The sequence below is a fragment of the Thalassophryne amazonica genome, chromosome 5 (assembly GCF_902500255.1).
Source record: "Thalassophryne amazonica chromosome 5, fThaAma1.1, whole genome shotgun sequence".
Taxonomy (NCBI): domain Eukaryota; kingdom Metazoa; phylum Chordata; class Actinopteri; order Batrachoidiformes; family Batrachoididae; genus Thalassophryne; species Thalassophryne amazonica.
The window spans coordinates 131,648,499-131,667,535 of record NC_047107.1 but is presented as its reverse complement, the minus strand read 5'-3'; the positions used below and the strand labels follow the sequence as shown (position 1 = coordinate 131,667,535).

The 19,037-nt window shown below is 43.7% G+C and overlaps 1 protein-coding gene across 3 annotated transcripts in view; it reads right to left on the bottom strand.

Annotated features, from left to right (window-relative positions):
• Positions 1–3,827: 3,827 nt before the first annotated feature.
• LOC117511372 (bromodomain-containing protein 3-like) overlaps positions 3,828–19,037 on the bottom strand; it is a 111,850-nt gene continuing 96,640 nt past the window's right edge. For all 3 annotated transcript variants that reach the window (XM_034171418.1, XM_034171420.1, XM_034171419.1), the window contains exons 11-12: positions 18,441–18,739; positions 3,828–4,786 (exon numbers count right to left, since the gene is read on the bottom strand). In XM_034171418.1, the coding sequence (XP_034027309.1) occupies positions 4,668–4,786; positions 18,441–18,739 (418 nt within the window). In that variant the 3' untranslated portion in view covers positions 3,828–4,667. The remainder of the gene's footprint in view (positions 4,787–18,440; positions 18,740–19,037) is intronic.

The window sequence follows — 19,037 nt, the reverse complement described above, 5'->3', positions numbered from 1 at the left end:
TTAGGGGGGACCATTCGATCAGCGACACCAAATTCTCACATCTGATGCGGTTTTGTTGTGTGGATTTGTTTGTCTTTTAACCATTTTAAATTATTTTAATGTTTGTGTGAAATAAATGTTCAGTATTTCTGGAGCCATTTCACAGTAAATTGCAATAATTTGTAACAGTTTGAAGGATTTGGACCTAAAATAGTTTGAGAATTGAATAAAAGGAACTCCTCTGGGAACCAGGAAGTGATGACATCACGAGGACACCTGAGTGTTATTTTGTAAAGGCTCAATAAAGGGGAAAATTCAGATTTACAGATTGTCTGTGAACGCCTCAGTGTCTCTACCTCTTAGCTCAGGTCACAACTTCAGACAGAATAATGTCTGGAACTCTGTAGGGAGCGAATCTGTGGACCCGGTTAGTGACCCGGTTAGTGACCCGGCACGGTCCGATCCGCAGCATGTTTGTTTGTTTGTGGGTGTGAATAAAGAGTCAGAACAACTGCTCAGTTGGTGTTTATTTATGAAAACAAAGGAACTCAGAAAATAAGGATCCCGTATCAGTACTTACACCAAATGTTGGACCGGCGTGTGGGTTTGTCCCGCGTTCTGTCTCTAACTCGGTCTAAAGCTCAGATGGTGACTATACGGCTACAGAGCTCAAAGAGACGGCTGGAGTGCATGCAAACACACAAAGTCACCTTTTCTTAGTAAAATACAAAAATTAACTATCAGCATCAAAAACAGAGGTGGTTACCATGGCAACAAACACTCTGTCCGCCTGTCCAGCACATGCCGTTCAGCGTCACGATTAATCTGCCCAATATTTTAGGAATTCACAGTTAAATTAAATGAGACAAAAATAATAATTCAATTTAAAGTAATAAAAAAAAGGATCAATTAAAACAACGTGAAGATGAAACTGATCCGAGATCAAAAACCCGACCGTGAACCAGGATGAAGAACCAGATCAGGACTGCCTGACAGGCAGCACTCAGGGCAAAACGCTTTTCTGCTGACAGAATTCTGGGTAATGAAGTGCAGAAAAATGCACAGGGCGGGGCATATCTCAATGCTGAATTCATTCAAATAAAATTTTAAAACCCAGTTTAAAAGACGCAGGATTTAAAAATCGAAGCCATCAAACAGACCCGACATTTACAGATCAGACCTGAACGCAGCGTCTGATCCCTTCAGCCCAGAATGCTTTGCTCTATGTTGTTCACTATGACATATTTTAGTTTATGAATGTTCCACCACTGAGGCTCATGGGAAAAAAAAACCCCAGTTGTGACCACGCCCACTCAGAAGAAACCAAATCTCAAATGTTCAGCCAGTGAAGGGGCAGAGCTTAAACCCCAATGACAACATTCCAGTGACTGCGGAAACGAGGCTCTGCATAAAGCAAATGCTGCTGCATTCAATTCCCCGGCCACACAGCTGTCAACCCAAAGTGTCCAAAAGGGGCGTGTTTGAGCAGAAGTCACATGATCTGATCACCAGCCGCGTAAACACCAAGAAATACATGACATGTTCAAGACCCGTCAGAAAACCAACTCGTAGTTGATGTGAAGGTCATTAACACAGGCTCCACCCCCATCCCAAAACCACAGCAGGTCAGCTGAGTGACAGGTCAGGTGATGCCCACCAAATCCACAGCAAGACCACCGAACCTGTTTGAGACCACCGAACCTGTTTGAGACCACTGAACCTGTTTGAGACCAAGTCTGACATCAGCGATGAAAAATGCTTCTGAATCCTCTGGACTGTTTCCATGATGAGGTTTTTAGAGGGCGGAACCTCTCTGATGCTCAAAGTTTAAACGTTATAAATGAGGAAAGAGAGAAAATAACAGCTGAACATGATAAATAATCAGTCGATCAGTTTTTATGCACAGCTAAAATTTTACACCCCCAAATTATTCCAGAAACAAATGAGATCTTGGCTGATTGGGGAGGTGGAGCCAGAAGAGCTGCACCGCTGTCCCACACGGTGGCCAGACAGCGGTTTATTTATAACAGATTCACGGTTTTTTCTTTAATAGAGAAAACTTTATGACTCAGGTTTAGCACACAACCTGGAAACAAAAGAGAAAAACAAAAGAAATGTAGTGTTAAAAAATAACAGCAGAGCTCAGTGTGGGCCGGTCTCACAGACCAAACGGTCCCCCCTAAAAATCGGTCTGCCCCGCCTCCACGACACATGCATCATGTCGGAACTCAGCATCTCGTCTGAGACTGAGTCACTTCACCCAAAGCAATCAAATGGATTAATGTGATTATTAACCATCAGATGATGAAGGTAAAACCTCTTAAATCATTCTAAAGTCAGTCTAAAGCAGAAACGAGGCGAAACTCTGACACTTTGAAATGACCGACGTGCAGTGAACGCATCAGCTAGCAGCTTGTGTAGCTACATCGCTCTGATCACTTCTTCCGTCTTTTATGATGAAATAATGCTGAATTTATGTGGAAATGATTGTTGTAGAAAAGCTTCAGACATCTGTCACTGAGACTCCAGTCACTGAGTCTGACTGGAGGCAGTTTGAAGCAGAAACAAGGTGATAATCGGTGAACCGCGGCTAATGGCGCATGAGCAGTGAAGGCAGGGCGACCGATTTTTAGGGGGGACCATTCGGTTGGCGACTCCGGACTACCGGGCCCAGTGACCTCTGGTGACCCCCACAACAACCTGTAACATGGATTAAAGGGTGACAGAAGGCATTCTTTTTTCAGCATTGAGTTTTTTTCCTTTCCAGCTGATTGCAGCGGAAAAAAACGTCCGCAGACACTAAATCCAGCAGTCTGACCGTCACACCCTGTCAGCCCCATTCTCACTGTCTGATACGTGTCCTGGAAGGACAGCATCCACAGCATGTGTGAAGATCAAGTTCAGGTACCCGGGGGATGTGATCTAGCACCGTCTGATGACTGATTCCATGAAATGTGTAGATGCCTGTAGCATCGGTGCTTCTGTTGAATCTTCCAGTTCCAGTGATGTCACAACACGTAGAACGCCAGAGGCTCCACCCACACAAAGGGCCAACCAAACTATGTCAGAGGTCACAACTAGGAACAAAACAAACCTTCAAACACACTGACAATCCCGTCACAGCTATGGGACACTGCAGCCCCTCCCAGGGTTTGTAAGGTAAGGACGAGGTTTCAAACACGGGTTCTGAGGACACATGTCCGCAGAAGTGAGAATGGGGCTTCAGCACATTCACCAAACCAAAGCTCGATTCTGACCCAGAACGCAATCTGGTAAAGTTGAGGGTGGATTCTGAAAAAATGGGTGGAGCCAGTACATTCTGACATTGCTCAGCTCTCTGACGACACTCAGGCCGGTACTGAGCACTCTGATGACACTCGAGCCATACTGAGCTCTCTGACGACACTCGAGCCATACTGAGCACTCTGACGACACTCGGGCCGGTACTGAGCTCTCTGAGCTCTCTGACGACACTCGGGCCGGTACTGAGCTCTCTGAGCTCTCTGACGACACTCGGGCCGGTACTGAGCGCTCTGACGACACTCGAGCCAGTACTGAGCGCTCTGACGACACTCGAGCCGGTACTGAGCGCTCTGACAACACTCGAGCCATACTGAGCGCTCTGACGACACTCGGGCCGGTACTGAGCTCTCTGAGCTCTCTGACGACACTCGGGCCGGTACTGAGCGCTCTGACGACACTCGAGCCATACTGAGCGCTCTGACGACGCTCGGGCCGGTACTGAGCGCTCTGACGACACTCGAGCCAGTACTGAGCGCTCTGACGACACTCGAGCCGGTACTGAGCGCTCTGACGACACTCGAGCCATACTGAGCGCTCTGACGACACTCGGGCCGGTACTGAGCTCTCTGAGCTCTCTGACGACACTCGGGCCGGTACTGAGCGCTCTGACGACACTCGAGCCATACTGAGCGCTCTGACGACGCTCGGGCCGGTACTGAGCGCTCTGACGACGCTCGGGTCAGTACTCAGCGCTCTGACGACGCTCGGGTCAGTACTGAGCGCTCTGACGGCGCTCGGGTCAGTACTCAGCGCTCTGACGACGCTCGGGTCAGTACTGAGCGTTCTGATGACGCTCGGGTCAGTATTGAGCACTCTGATGATGCTCAAGCCTTGTTGCTCTGAGCTCACAGGGACCTCACCACCAGATGGATGAAAGCGCACACATGCCTTCCTGCAACAAAATGTCCAGTAAACCTCTTTTCTCATTCAAACATCATAAAAGAAGGAGAAAGGCGTTGGTGAAAAATCCACCCCCCCCCACACACAAAAAACTAGTCAGCGGAACAGTCACTGACATTTTGAGGTCTCATGTCCCAGCACACTCGAACACACCAATCTCTTGTCATGATGTCTTGGTCATGTGACTAAAACAGAATGCAATGATAAGGTTGACAGTGATAAATGTGAATCATGTTTCAGATCTGAAGGATTCGTTGGTCCAAAGTGGTTTAAACCATAAAGCCTCGCCAACGTGATGACTTGGAATGTTATCAGAGGTCAGGGGTCACGGCCGCACAGGAAGTGAAGAAAGCCTTGGTGGACTGAGTGTTCAGAATCCTGATGGTCAATCTGTCCGAGTTCATCCAGAAAAATGACACGAAGAGCTGGGAAAAAAACAAACATGTCAGCCTATTTACATGGAGTCTGTGATTCGCACGGTGAGTTCAGTCTGTGTCGGACGAAGAGGAGGTCCCCGTCGAGGAGCTGTCATCAGAGGAGGACGAGGAGCTGCCACTCAAACGACTAGCCCCACCCCCAGAGGCTCCACCTCCCGCTGCCTTCTCTGTATGAGAGAGAGAGAGAGAGAGAGAGAGAGAGAGAGAGAGAGAGAGAGAGAGAGAGAGAGAGAGAGAGAGAGAGGGGGGGGTCAAAGGTCACTGCTGGGGCATAATATTTCTAATGTGGAGGCCAAAGGACAATGTAGGATCAAAAATTACCCCGAGGTTCCTCACTTTGTCAGTGTGATGTATGACACACGAGCCGAGGCTGATGCAAGGCAATCTTCTAAGGATTTATGTGAACAAGATGACCAGCAGTTATTGGCATGTATAACTGAGTATCATCTGCATAGCAGTGAAAGGTAATCCCAAAACGCCTCAATATGTGCTCAAGGGGTGCTATATAAAGGGAGAAAAGCAGGGGGCTTAAGACAGACCCCTGTGGAACCCCAAATTTCATGTCACTAAGGTTAGAGGTAGTGTTACTGTACAAAACACAGTGAGAACGACTGGTCAAGTATGACGTCAGCCATGCAAGGGCACTCGCAGTAATCCCAAAATGATTTTCCAGCCTATCAAGTAGAATATGATGATCCACTGTATCAAATGCAGCACTGAGATCTAACAGCACAAGAACCGTAGTGGTGTCCGAATCCATTGTAAGCAGAAGATCATTCACCACTTTAGTGAGAGCCGTCTCTGTGGAATGATATTTTCTAAAAGCAGACTGCAGTGGCTCAAAGAGATTATTCTCAGTAAGATAGTCTACTGCCGTGACACCACTTTATCCAGAATTTTAGAGAAAAATGATAGATTTGATATCAGCCGATAGTTTGTCAATACACTAGGGTCAAGATTAGGTTTCTTAAGTAATGGTTTAATCACTGCAGATTTGAAACATTTAGGAACAGATCCAGAAGTTAAAGAAAGATGAATAATTTCCAGCACAGTCGGCCCAAGAGTGGACCACAGGTCCTTAAACAGTTTTGTTGGTATATCAATCAATCAATCAATCAATTTTATTTATATAGCGCCAAATCACAACAAACAGTTGCCCAAGGCGCTTTATATTGTAAGGCAAAGCCATACAATAATTACGTAAAAACCCCAACGGTCAAAACGACCCCCTGTGAGCAAGCACTTGGCGACAGTGGGATCAAATAAACAGGTTGTGCTTTTGTTTTTTTGTTGACATTACGAGTTTCGTCAGCAAGCCTAGTGAGATACTGTCAAATTCTGTAAATCTAGGTAATACCTCAGTAGTGGCGCCCACCTCAATATCAGGGTGTAGTGGCTGGATTAAGGCATGCTGGGATATGTTTAACCTGATGTCTTCTATTTTCTTCTCAGTGTAATCCAGGAAATCTTGTGCTGTAAAAGGACAGCGAACTACAGGTGGTTGTCCATGAATAAGTGTTGCCACCGTGTCAAACAAGAACTTTGAGTTGTGCTTGTTTTTGTTGATCAAATCAGAGTAATAGGTCCACTTTGCAGCCAGTAATGCATGCTTATAGTCTAAAATAGCATCACGCCACACAAGGTGAAATACTTCTAATTTTGAATGATGCCATTTCTGTTCTCAACCTCTTGCTTTATGCTTGAGGTCACGCAGGTAATCACTGAACCAAGGTGACTGTGATTTGGGGGAGCGCGGTTTTAACACAGGTGGTGCAATCATGTCGAGTGTAGTTTTGAGCACTGAGTTTAAACTATCCACAAGTCTGTCTACTGACTGGGTATTTGTCAAATGTGAAGTTAATGCCACGTTCACACCGTACGCCACGCGAGCAATGGTGGCGACAGGCTGCCATGTAATCGCTATGGAAGGATGTGTTGTGGTGCCACAAAAGTTCAAGCCACGCAATGCAACGCGATGGACGCGAATAAAATGATTTTGAGTGATTGGCACGTTTGTGGCGCGATATCGCGTCACATTACCCTCTTCCCCAAGTTGAAAAATCTGAACTTTTTAGTCTTGTCGCGCTGCAATGACCAATCAGGGACTGGATATGTAATGACGTGGAGATGTCTGGAATTTATACTTGATGTGGACATGTCCTGTCTCTGGCAGCCAGCCTGTGAGCAGGACCTATGTCCCTTTTGTCCTTTATTTCGCAATTATGACAGAGTTGGAGGGGAGAGCGTGCAGCAGCCAGTTTTTTTTTTAATTGTTCACATGTGCGCACGCGAACGGGACAGGAGGTCCTCAAACTGGGTCCTGAAGAGGCAGAAGTACCGCTGAAAGCGGCCATCATCCAGACGCAGCTCCTGCAGCAAATAATGAAATTCCCCGAATTGGGAACGTCTTATGAGGATGTTGTGAACCCAGGGATGGCACCGCTGGCGACGTTTGTCAGCTTTCCACAACAAATAGAGCACAGTAACTCGCTCCATGAGATCAAGGTCTGCCATGTCGACTTGATGGCAAGCGGAATAAAAGCTCCTCCTATTTCATGACGCATTGGGGCGAATTTTTGCAGCGAAAGCAGGGCGACACACTGGGCGATGGTATCATTTCCATCGCCAGGTGAGGGCTGCGACTTTGTGGTGTTGCATGGCGTCCGGTGTGAACGCGGCATAAGACATCAGGCAGTCTAGCCTCAGGTTCAGTCTTAGTTGAGGAGTTGATGCATCGCTGTAGTGATATATAAGGTTGTTGTTCTACTAAACACGGTAGCAAAACTGTAAACATAAGTGAGTGATCAGAGACCACTGATGTAAGAGGTGTGATGTCAATATTCATGACAGTAATACCACGTGTGAGAACCAAATCCAGGGTATTTCCACTAATGTGCTTCGAGTCCCAAATGCACTGCCAAAATCCTAATGCATCCACAATTTCCATAAATGATTTGCAGATGGGATCAGAACGCTTATTTATATGAACGTCAAAGTCACCAATGATCAGAATGTTATCTGCACTAGTTGACAAGTTTGAGGTCAATCTTCATTCCTATTCTCACCTATGAGGGTTGGGTCATCAATCAATCAATCAATTTTTTATATAGCGCCAAATCACAACAAACAGTTGCCCCAAGGCGCTTTATATTGTAAGGCAAGGCCATACAATAATTATGTAAAACCCCAACGGTCAAAACGACCCCCTGTGAGCAAGCACTTGGCTACAGTGGGAAGGAAAAACTCCCTTTTAACAGGAAGAAACCTCCAGCAGAACCAGGCTCAGGGAGGGGCAGTCTTCTGCTGGGACTGGTTGGGGCTGAGGGAGAGAACCAGGAAAAAGACATGCTGTGGAGGGGAGCAGAGATCAATCACTAATGATTAAATGCAGAGTGGTGCATACAGAGCAAACAGTGCATCATGGGGAACCCCCCAGCAGTCTACGTCTATAGCAGCATAACTAAGGGATGGTTCAGGGTCACCTGATCCAGCCCTAACTATAAGCTTTAGCAAAAAGGAAAGTTTTAAGCCTAAACTTAAAAGTAGAGAGGGTGTCTGTCTCCCTGATCTGAATTGGGAGCTGGTTCCACAGGAGAGGAGCCTGAAAGCTGAAGGCTCTGCCTCCCATTCTACTCTTACAAACCCTAGGAACTACAAGTAAGCCTGCAGTCTGAGAGCGAAGCGCTCTATTGGGGTGATATGGTACTACGAGGTCCCTAAGATAAGATGGGACCTGATTATTCAAAACCTTATAAGTAAGAAGAAGAATTTTAAATTCTATTCTAGAATTAACACGAAGCCAATGAAGAGAGGCCAATATGGGTGAGATATGCTCTCTCCTTCTAGTCCCCGTCAGTACTCTAGCTGCAGCATTTTGAATTAACTGAAGGCTTTTTAGGGAACTTTTAGGACAACCTGATAATAATGAATTACAATAGTCCAGCCTAGAGGAAATAAATGCATGAATTAGTTTTTCAGCATCACTCTGAGACAAGACCTTTCTGATTTTAGAGATATTGCGTAAATGCAAAAAAGCAGTCCTACATATTTGTTTAATATGCGCTTTGAATGACATATCCTGATCAAAAATGACTCCAAGATTTCTCACAGTATTACTAGAGGTCAGGGTAATGCCATCCAGAGTAAGGATCTGGTTAGACACCATGTTTCTAAGATTTGTGGGGCCAAGTACAATAACTTCAGTTTTATCTGAGTTTAAAAGCAGGAAATTAGAGGTCATCCATGTCTTTATGTCTGTAAGACAATCCTGCAGTTTAGCTAATTGGTGTGTGTCCTCTGGCTTCATGGATAGATAAAGCTGGGTATCATCTGCGTAACAATGAAAATTTAAGCAATACCGTCTAATAATACTGCCTAAGGGAAGCATGTATAAAGTGAATAAAATTGGTCCTAGCACAGAACCTTGTGGAACTCCATAATTAACTTTAGTCTGTGAAGAGGATTCCCCATTTACATGAACAAATTGTAATCTATTAGACAAATATGATTCAAACCACCGCAGCGCAGTGCCTTTAATACCTATGGCATGCTCTAATCTCTGTAATAAAATTTTATGGTCAACAGTATCAAAAGCAGCACTGAGGTCTAACAGAACAAGCACAGAGATGAATCCACTGTCTGAGGCCATAAGAAGATCATTTGTAACCTTCACTAATGCTGTTTCTGTACTATGATGAATTCTAAAACCTGACTGAAACTCTTCAAATAGACCATTCCTCTGCAGATGATCAGTTAGCTGTTTTACAACTACCCTTTCAAGAATTTTTGAGAGAAAAGGAAGGTTGGAGATTGGCCTATAATTAGCTAAGATAGCTGGGTCAAGTGATGGCTTTTTAAGTAATGGTTTAATTACTGCCACCTTAAAAGCCTGTGGTACATAGCCTACTAACAAAGATAGATTGATCATATTTAAGATCGAAGCATTAATTAATGGTAGGGCTTCCTTGAGCAGCCTGGTAGGAATGGGGTCTAATAAACATGTTGATGGTTTGGATGAAGTAACTAATGAAAATAACTCAGACAGAACAATCGGAGAGAAAGAGTCTAACCAAATACCGGCATCACTGAAAGCAGCCAAAGATAACGATACATCTTTGGGATGGTTATGAGTCATTTTACACGATCTAATCTCCAACACGACGTGCAGCTCGTCAAGTGGAGTAAGCAAGAAGTGAACAGAGCGAGTGGTGACATCAGTGGATCATATCAGAGCGCAGCTCATCTGAAGGATTATAACAAGAAGCTAAATCTGTTATAAACATACTTTAACAGCTGCACACAAGAAGGAAAGAACATGCAACTGTTTTATCAAGCCATGACAATGTAAACATGACAAATATTTAACTTTTTAGATGGCTCAAAATGCTTTCTGCAGCTTGTTAGGCACGTGTGCGCGAACGGCTCCGGCTGCAGCCTCCTCTGTGATTCAGGAAGTCATTAGAGCCGTTTTCAATGGCCAATTTGCAGAAAACAAATGATTAATCCACCACGAAATAATTATTTTATATACGTAGTGTCCAGCGCAGAGCGCATGGCAGCCAGTAGAACAAAGAACAGCGTCCAGCTGTGAACACAGCGGGTGGGATTGTCACAACACAGGTCGTGCTGTTGCGTGAGTCTCAGGCATGCTTGTGTCAGTGCACCCTTAAACTCTCGTCTGAATACTAATGACGTTAGCTTTTTTAGCAGCTAAAGGCTTCACCTGTTAGCTCCACTAAATGTATGACTACTGAAGGAAAAACGCAGCTCATGACTTTTAATGTCCACAACAAAGTAAACCATTAGAAAAACAACAGCACAGTCCCAAAAATATGACTTTATAAATTCTTAAAGTTCAAAACAAACCCTTCTTCTTTTTTGGAAATTATTGGCGGCTTGCAAACCAACACGGTGCATTACCGCCACCAACTGCTTGGGCGTGGAACTGAAATGAACTGAATGAATGGACTCTGACGTATGTTGTCAAAAATAACTTGGAAATGTTCACCAAGTGAGTAAAAACCCTGATTTCCGGTCATTTCCGGAAAACCTTCGTCACTGAAAATTAAACAACAGTTTGAAATTAATGCTTTCCCGTGTGTGGTTACTGAAGAGGTAATTATTCAGATTTTGAGCTGCGCGCCACTAAAAACCAGGAACTTCCACCCACAATTATACAGAATTTTATTAATTAAAATGTCTTAAACTAAGAAGTTTGAAACAAATTCATTGCCTACAGTTGTCATGGAGGAAGAAACTATCTATAGAGACCAAACCCAATTTTTTTGTACCAGGCTGTAAACATGTTTATTTCCTCTGTTTTGGAGCCTCAAGCAGCCAGGCAAGGAACTACACTTTCTGGTTGGGGTCAAAATGCGAGCACGAGTGTTGCACCTTGGTCTGGTGGTCCCAGGACGTGGGCCCGTTCAGTGTCGGCAGGCTGCAGCACTGTTATTTGTCCTCAGCTTTGTGGACTCGATTACCGGCTGAGACCAGCCTACAGTCTGTGTTCTAGTTTTCATAATTAGAACTTCATCTGATCTTCGTGTACTTCACAGTCAGATAAAAGGTCACAGAAGAGGTCATTTGATGAATAGAAGATGGTTAAAGTGGTGGACTTGTGACTAGAGGATCCTCAGTTCAAATCCCTGTCTGAGCGTAAAATCGCTCAGGGACCTTGGGCAAGGACCTTTAGTTGGCTCCGGTGTGCACTGATCACCCTGACATTAGTGCACGGCTGCAACCAAAAAATTATCACCTCTGCCAACCAAGTTGGGTGGAGGTTATGTTTTTGCCCATCTGTCTGTTTGTGAACCGTCTCTAACCAACAGTTTTTCATATATCATGAAAGTTTTACAGAGGATTCATATCCTGATAGGCAAGAACTGATTCAAGGTCATAGCTCAAAGGTCAAAGTCGGTCAAAGTCAGTAAAAATCACTATCTTTAACATTGAACAGAATTTTCAAAAACTCATAACTCTGAAAAAAGATCAAATTTCTTTCATATTTGACAGTGTTATGTAGGATGGTATCCTTTATCAGCTGTTTGATCTGGATCTGATTGAAGATTTGAAACCAAGTGCCAAAAAACAAGTGACACTACCACAAAAACACTTAATGCTCCAGCTTGTACGTCTGGACATGAACCCAGGATAAAAACAGCCCCGTGTGTCCAGGAGCCTCATGTACAAAGACTTGTGTGGATTTCCTACTGCAGTGATGAAAATGGGCCATGGGAAAAAAAAAACTGAAATTTTTGGCAGGGGCCAAAGGCCCAAAGTGCCTGGCAAGGGGTCTGGGGGTTCTCCCCCAGAAAAATTTGAAATCTCAGATCCATTCCGGTGCATTTTCAGGTCTATTTACCCACTAAAAAAATTAAGTTTTTTGTTGGGAAAGGTCAGTCTTTTCACACAACTTGTATTGTGTGTATGTTGCTTATTGCATTGTGCTTATAATAAAATAAATAAAAATGGAAAAAAAGTTATTTAAAGCTGAGAGATTTCTTGCAGTTACGGCAGTAACAATTAAAAAACTGTGTAGCTTTATTTGGTAAAAATAAAAATAGGTTGAACAATTTACAAATATAAAACGCTCACTCAGCTCTACAGTGATTAGGGCTGCAGCTACCGATTATTTTAGTAATCAAGTATTCTATCGATTATTCTGGCGATTGAGTAATCGGATAAAAAGTACTTTTGCGTTTTTAACAACATCAACAGTCCAGGGCTCTCCCTAAGCAATGGCACAATGTCGCTGCGTCATCACGGAGATTGTCAAATATAGTGTATCCCTTTCTGTGTTCCTGGGTAATTATTTATTTTTTCACATCTTTACAAGTTTTGGATCTTTCCTGGTGTCAGGATCTCAGCCAAAGTCTTAACATTTTGCTGAAATGGTGATGGGACGTGGCTTTCTGTTTTTTGTTTTCCCCAACTTGTAAATTGCAACCATTTTAAGTGCTTTTTTTTTTAAGGTTGGTGAACTGGGTCCATGCATCACTTTTTTTTTAATCCCTCTTGCTCTGTGATTCAGTCCATGCATTTCAGCTGGAGGTTGAACATGCAGCCTCACAGTTAGGTTTTTAAAAAAAATTATTATTCTAATTATTTTATTTGAGTTACCGTGTTTGTGAAGCATTGTGTGCTGCCCAAAAAAGCGAAAATTAAAAAGTGAAACGCTCAGTGCAAGTCTGAGCAAAACACAGAAGGAAGAGTGGACTGTGAGGGCAGAGCTGAGCCGCTCACACCGAGCAGAGAGAGGCAGCCGCAGGCCGCCGCGGGAATAGCCCCTCCACACGTAGAGCAGAGAGCAGGCAGCGGACGAACCGGTGTTTTGTTTGAGAAACAGACAAACACACTGCTTCACTTTAAATGTGCACTAAACTATTTCAGATGATCAGCCTGGACCATTTTTCTCCTAAAAGGCTTTATTTTACTGTCGTGTTGGAAAGCTGTAGCTTTTGTGCTAATTTGATTAGCACTTACATGGCTCATGCATGCTTTAGTCTTCTTCTGTTTGTTTTTCTAGGGACGTTACAGCACCACACACAGGCCTAGCATATGTACTACAGCATTAAACAAAGCTTCAAGGCACAGAATTTGCCTTGAACATTTTTTGTAATTGAATTATTCGAGTCACTCGACTAATCGTTTCAGCCCTAACAGTGACTGATTTAACTGGGCATGGAACTGAATGAATGGATTCTGTAGTATGCTGCCAAAAATAACCCAGAACTGTTAACGTGAGTAAAAATACGGATTTCCGGTAATTTCCGGAAGTTTTTCATCACTGCTACTGAAACATGACGTACACACAAAAATATCCAGATGGATCAAAGTGTGTGTACAAATGTATCCAAGCACATTCCTGCTGTACATCCCAGTGAATGTAGAACTGAGTGCACGTGCACACACTAAACTTCTCCCTGTCCACACACCTATTTAAATATGCAAATGTATTTAAATAGCCACTGGGGATTCCCCTCTCTGTCCAGAATGATTACAGTAAGAAAAGGAATTGAACAGAGTGTGAGCTGTAAATGAAGTGGAGTAACTGAAGTGGAGATATGCAGGGATATTTTATTTGGTACCCTGTCAACTGGAGTAAACATGAAGTAGAAGCAGCGCACACACACTGAATGCACCATGGCAGACAGTGTATGACATCACAACTATACACGCATTTACTGACAAATAATGAACACAGGGAGACAATCAGGGGCCTGTTAAGAAGCTCTAGTTTCACCATCAAGAAACAAAAACATTAATAATAATAATTACAAAAAACATTTGAATGTGCACATGCTGAAACATACCACGCTAGTTTCATTCAGAACAATAACACAAACTATTTACTCATCTCGCACAGGTCAGAAATGTCACTGATTTCATGACAGAAGCATGAAACTAAAGGCGTGAGACTGGGCTGCTCCGACCACGCTGATAGTCAGGATCAATGAGTCAGATGTTGAACCAGGCCATCGAGCCACCATGTTAGTTAGATGCATTTGTGCATCACACGTGATTGATGGAATGAAAATGTTTCCTATGAACAAAAACAAATTCATCATGTGATGGCGTCTTCATAGCAATATGTGTGCAGTCAGTAGCTGCAATTACATTCATACTCTCTGCAAATGGCGCTTTTCTTTTGGAATGTGATGTACCTGATGACATTCAGATGATTGTGTTCCACACAGCTGGTGGCTCGGCTCAAGGTTGACTGGCACACTCCTGACTGCTCAGCCAGCTCCCGCTGGAATGCCCCTGATGCCAGGAAGCCCAGCGTGGTCAGCACCTGTGTGGGCACAGACGACCCCTGGCTCCTCGCCATATTGCACTCTGGGCCAGCCACAGTTCTGTGCGCAACTCCAGTAACAGTGGTCTTGACCCAGCTATCTTAGCTAATTAAGAACAACCCCAGGTTTCTTTTCAGCACTGTAGCCAGGCTGACAAAGAGTCAGAGCTCTATTGAGCTGAGTATTCCATTAACTTTAACTAGTAATGACTTCATGACTTTCTTTGCTAACAAAATTTTAACTATTAGAGATAAAATTACTCATAACCATCCCAAAGACGTATAGTTATCTTTGGCTGCTTTCAGTGATGCCGGTATTTGGTTAGACTCTTTCTCTCCGATTGTTCTGTCTGAGTTATTTTCATTAGTTACTTCATCCAAACCATCAACATGTTTATTAGACCCCATTCCTACCAGGCTGCTCAAGGAAGCCCTACCATTATTTAATGCTTCGATCTTAAATATGATCAATCTATCTTTGTTAGTTGGCTATGTACCACAGGCTTTTAAGGTGGCAGTAATTAAACCATTACTTAAAAAGCCATCACTTGACCCAGCTATCTTAGCTAATTATAGGCCAATCTCCAACCTTCCTTTTCTCTCAAAAATTCTTGAAAGGGTAGTTGTAAAACAGCTAACTGATCATCTGCAGAGGAATGGTCTATTTGAAGAGTTTCAGTCAGGTTTTAGAATTCATCATAGTACAGAAACAGCATTAGTGAAGGTTACAAATGATCTTCTTATGGCCTCGGACAGTGGACTCATCTCTGTGCTTGTTCTGTTAGACCTCAGTGCTGCTTTTGATACTGTTGACCATAAAATTTTATTACAGAGATTAGAGCATGCCATAGGTATTAAAGGCACTGCGCTGCGGTGGTTTGAATCATATTTGTCTAATAGATTACAATTTGTTCATGTAAATGGGGAATCTTCTTCACAGACTAAAGTTAATTATGGAGTTCCACAAGGTTCTGTGCTAGGACCAATTTTATTCACTTTATACATGCTTCCCTTAGGCAGTATTATTAGACGGTATTGCTTAAATTTTCATTGTTACGCAGATGATACCCAGCTTTATCTATCCATGAAGCCAGAGGACACACACCAATTAGCTAAACTGCAGGATTGTCTTACAGACATAAAGACATGGATGACCTCTAATTTCCTGCTTTTAAACTCAGATAAAACTGAAGTTATTGTACTTGGCCCCACAAATCTTAGAAACATGGTGTCTAACCAGATCCTTACTCTGGATGGCATTACCCTGACCTCTAGTAATACTGTGAGAAATCTTGGAGTCATTTTTGATCAGGATATGTCATTCAAAGCGCATATTAAACAAATATGTAGGACTGCCTTTTTGCATTTACGCAATATCTCTAAAATCAGAAAGGTCTTGTCTCAGAGTGATGCTGAAAAACTAATTCATGCATTTATTTCCTCTAGGCTGGACTATTGTAATTCATTATTATCAGGTTGTCCTAAAAGTTCCCTAAAAAGCCTTCAGTTAATTCAAAATGCTGCAGCTAGAGTACTGACGGGGACTAGAAGGAGAGAGCATATCTCACCCATATTGGCCTCTCTTCATTGGCTTCCTGTTAATTCTAGAATAGAATTTAAAATTCTTCTTCTTACTTATAAGGTTTTGAATAATCAGGTCCCATCTTATCTTAGGGACCTCGTAGTACCATATCACCCCAATAGAGCGCTTCGCTCTCAGACTGCAGGCTTACTTGTAGTTCCTAGGGTTTGTAAGAGTAGAATGGGAGGCAGAGCCTTCAGCTTTCAGGCTCCTCTCCTGTGGAACCAGCTCCCAATTCAGATCAGGGAGACAGACACCCTCTCTACTTTTAAGATTAGGCTTAAAACTTTCCTTTTTGCTAAAGCTTATAGTTAGGGCTGGATCAGGTGACCCTGAACCATCCCTTAGTTATGCTGCTATAGACGTAGACTGCTGGGGGGTTCCCATGATGCACTGTTTCTTTCTCTTTTTGCTCTGTATGCACCACTCTGCATTTAATCATTAGTGATCGATCTCTGCTCCCCTCCACAGCATGTCTTTTTCCTGGTTCTCTCCCTCAGCCCCAACCAGTCCCAGCAGAAGACTGCCCCTCCCTGAGCCTGGTTCTGCTGGAGGTTTCTTCCTGTTAAAAGGGAGCTTCTCCTTCCCACTGTAGCCAAGTGCTTGCTCACAGGGGGTCGTTTTGACCGTTGGGGTTTTACATAATTATTGTATGGCCTTGCCTTACAATATAAAGCGCCTTGGGGCAACTGTTTGTTGTGATTTGGCGCTATATAAAAAAATTGATTGATTGATTGATTGAAATCTTAGAAGCATGGTGTCTAACCAGATCGTTACTCTGGATGGCATTACCCTGACCTCTAGTAATACTGTGAGAAATCTTGGAGTCATTTTTGATCAGGATATGTCATTCAAAGCGCATATTAAACAAATATGTAGGACTGCCTTTTTGCATTTACGCAATATCTCTAAAATCAGAAAGGTCTTGTCTCAGAGTGATGCTGAAAAACTAATTCATGCATTTATTTCCTCTAGGCTGGACTATTGTAATTCATTATTATCAGGTTGTCCTAAAAGTTCCCTAAAAAGCCTTCAGTTGGTTCAGAATGCTGCAGCTAGAGTACTGACGGGGACTAGCAGGAGAGAGCATATCTCACCCGTGTTGGCCTCTCTTCATTGGCTTCCTGTTAATTCTAGAATAGAATTTAAAATTCTTCTTCTTACTTATAAGGTTTTGAATAATCAGGTCCCATCTTATCTTAGGGACCTCGTAGTACCATATTACCCCATTAGAGCGCTTCGCTCTCAGACTGCGGGCTTACTTGTAGTTCCTAGGGTTTGTAAGAGTAGAATGGGAGGCAGAGCCTTCAGCTTTCAGGCTCCTCTCCTGTGGAACCAGCTCCCAATTCAGATCAGGGAGACAGACACCCTCTCTACTTTTAAGATTAGGCTTAAAACTTTCCTTTTCGCTAAGGCTTATAGTTAGGGCTGGATCGGGTGACCCTGGACCATCCCTTGGTTATGCTGCTTTAGATGTAGATTGTGGGGGGGTTCCCATGATGCACTGTTTCTTTCTCTTTTTGCTCCGTATGCATCACTCTGCATTTAATCATTAGTGATCGATCTCTGCCCCCCTTCACGGCATGTCTTTTTCCTGTTTTTTTCCCTCAGCCCCAACCAGTCTCAGCAGAAGACTGCCCCTCCCTGAGCCTGGTTCTGCTGGAGGTTTCTTCCTGTTAAAAGGGAGTTTTTCCTTCCCACTGTGGCCAAGTGCTTGCTCATAGGGGGTCGTTTTGACCGTTGGGGTTTTTCATAATTATTGTATGGCCTTGCCTTACAATATGGAGCGCCTTGGGGCAACTGTTTGTTGTGATTTGGCGCTATATAAGAAAAAAGTTGATTGATTGATTGATTGATTGGTAAAAGAAATCAGCTTATGAGCCAATTATCGTCATTTGCAAGCAAATCCTCGTGTTCCCTGAATACTCGTTCACGTCAGATTGCACGTGGCTGTGTTAATTGTTCATCAGTGTGTCTGATGTGCACGTCACTCTGATGACTTCATGTTTTCACACTATTAACGGTTCCCAGCATCACCTCTACGTGTCGGCAGAGGAACAATAGCTGTAGAAACGTGCGCATGCCAGCCAGGATTTTTGCGTGACGCACCGCATGTTTCCACGGTCATTTCACTTTAGATACATCCGAACATTAGCATGGAGACAGACGCACACCAAGTTTTTGTCCGTACGCAGCCACTGTGCACGAGGCCCCTGGTCTCCTGTCTCTTACAGTCAGGGTTGTAGTGTCTACATTCAGCAGTCCAACAATAAAATACATGAAAATGCAAACTTCAGGTCTCTTTCAGGAGAAGTAAGCATGGGGAGCATGCACGAGCCTCAGCCAGGTGCACACTCCTGGCTGCTGCCGAGCGCTTGCAGTACTCAGCAGCAGAAATGACCTCATGTACACTGTAGTACAACCGCGGTGTTTCAGTACTTACGCATTAGCTTCCGTTGCTTCTTCTGCAGGCAGGATTTGACGTAGCGCTCTAACTCTCGAAGTGTGGAGGGTTTGAGGGTTTCAAAGTCGATCTCAATCTCATCGGGGTTGGAGTCTCTCAGTGAAGGTTCTCTGGACTGGATGATGTGGACGACACGGCCCAGCTTCTCACCCGGCAGTCGGTTTATGTCTAGACTCAGTTGCCTCTTTTCATCATATGACATCGGCAAAGACGATTCCTCGCCATCTTCTCCGTTCGCTGAACCGCCACCTGATGTCTTCCCTCCTTTCTTAGGTTGCCTGGAAAGACAGCTGGATGTTGGTCAACTTAATTACAAAGTGTCAGTGAAGCTTTTGCTCTAAAGTTCCTGATGGAGACGGTGCTCCATCAGTCCAACAAGGTTAATACCCATAAAACTAATCTGTTTTCACAGAGACCGTGTGCCAACCACAAGGGGGCACAACACCCTGGTTACTGGTTTAGAGTCTTGAAGGACAAACACACTACGGTACTACAGCAGTATCTTCTTTTTTTTTTTGGTAAGTTAAAGTTCCTGTGATTCAACAATGGTTTCAGATCAGTTTTCAATAATGAAAC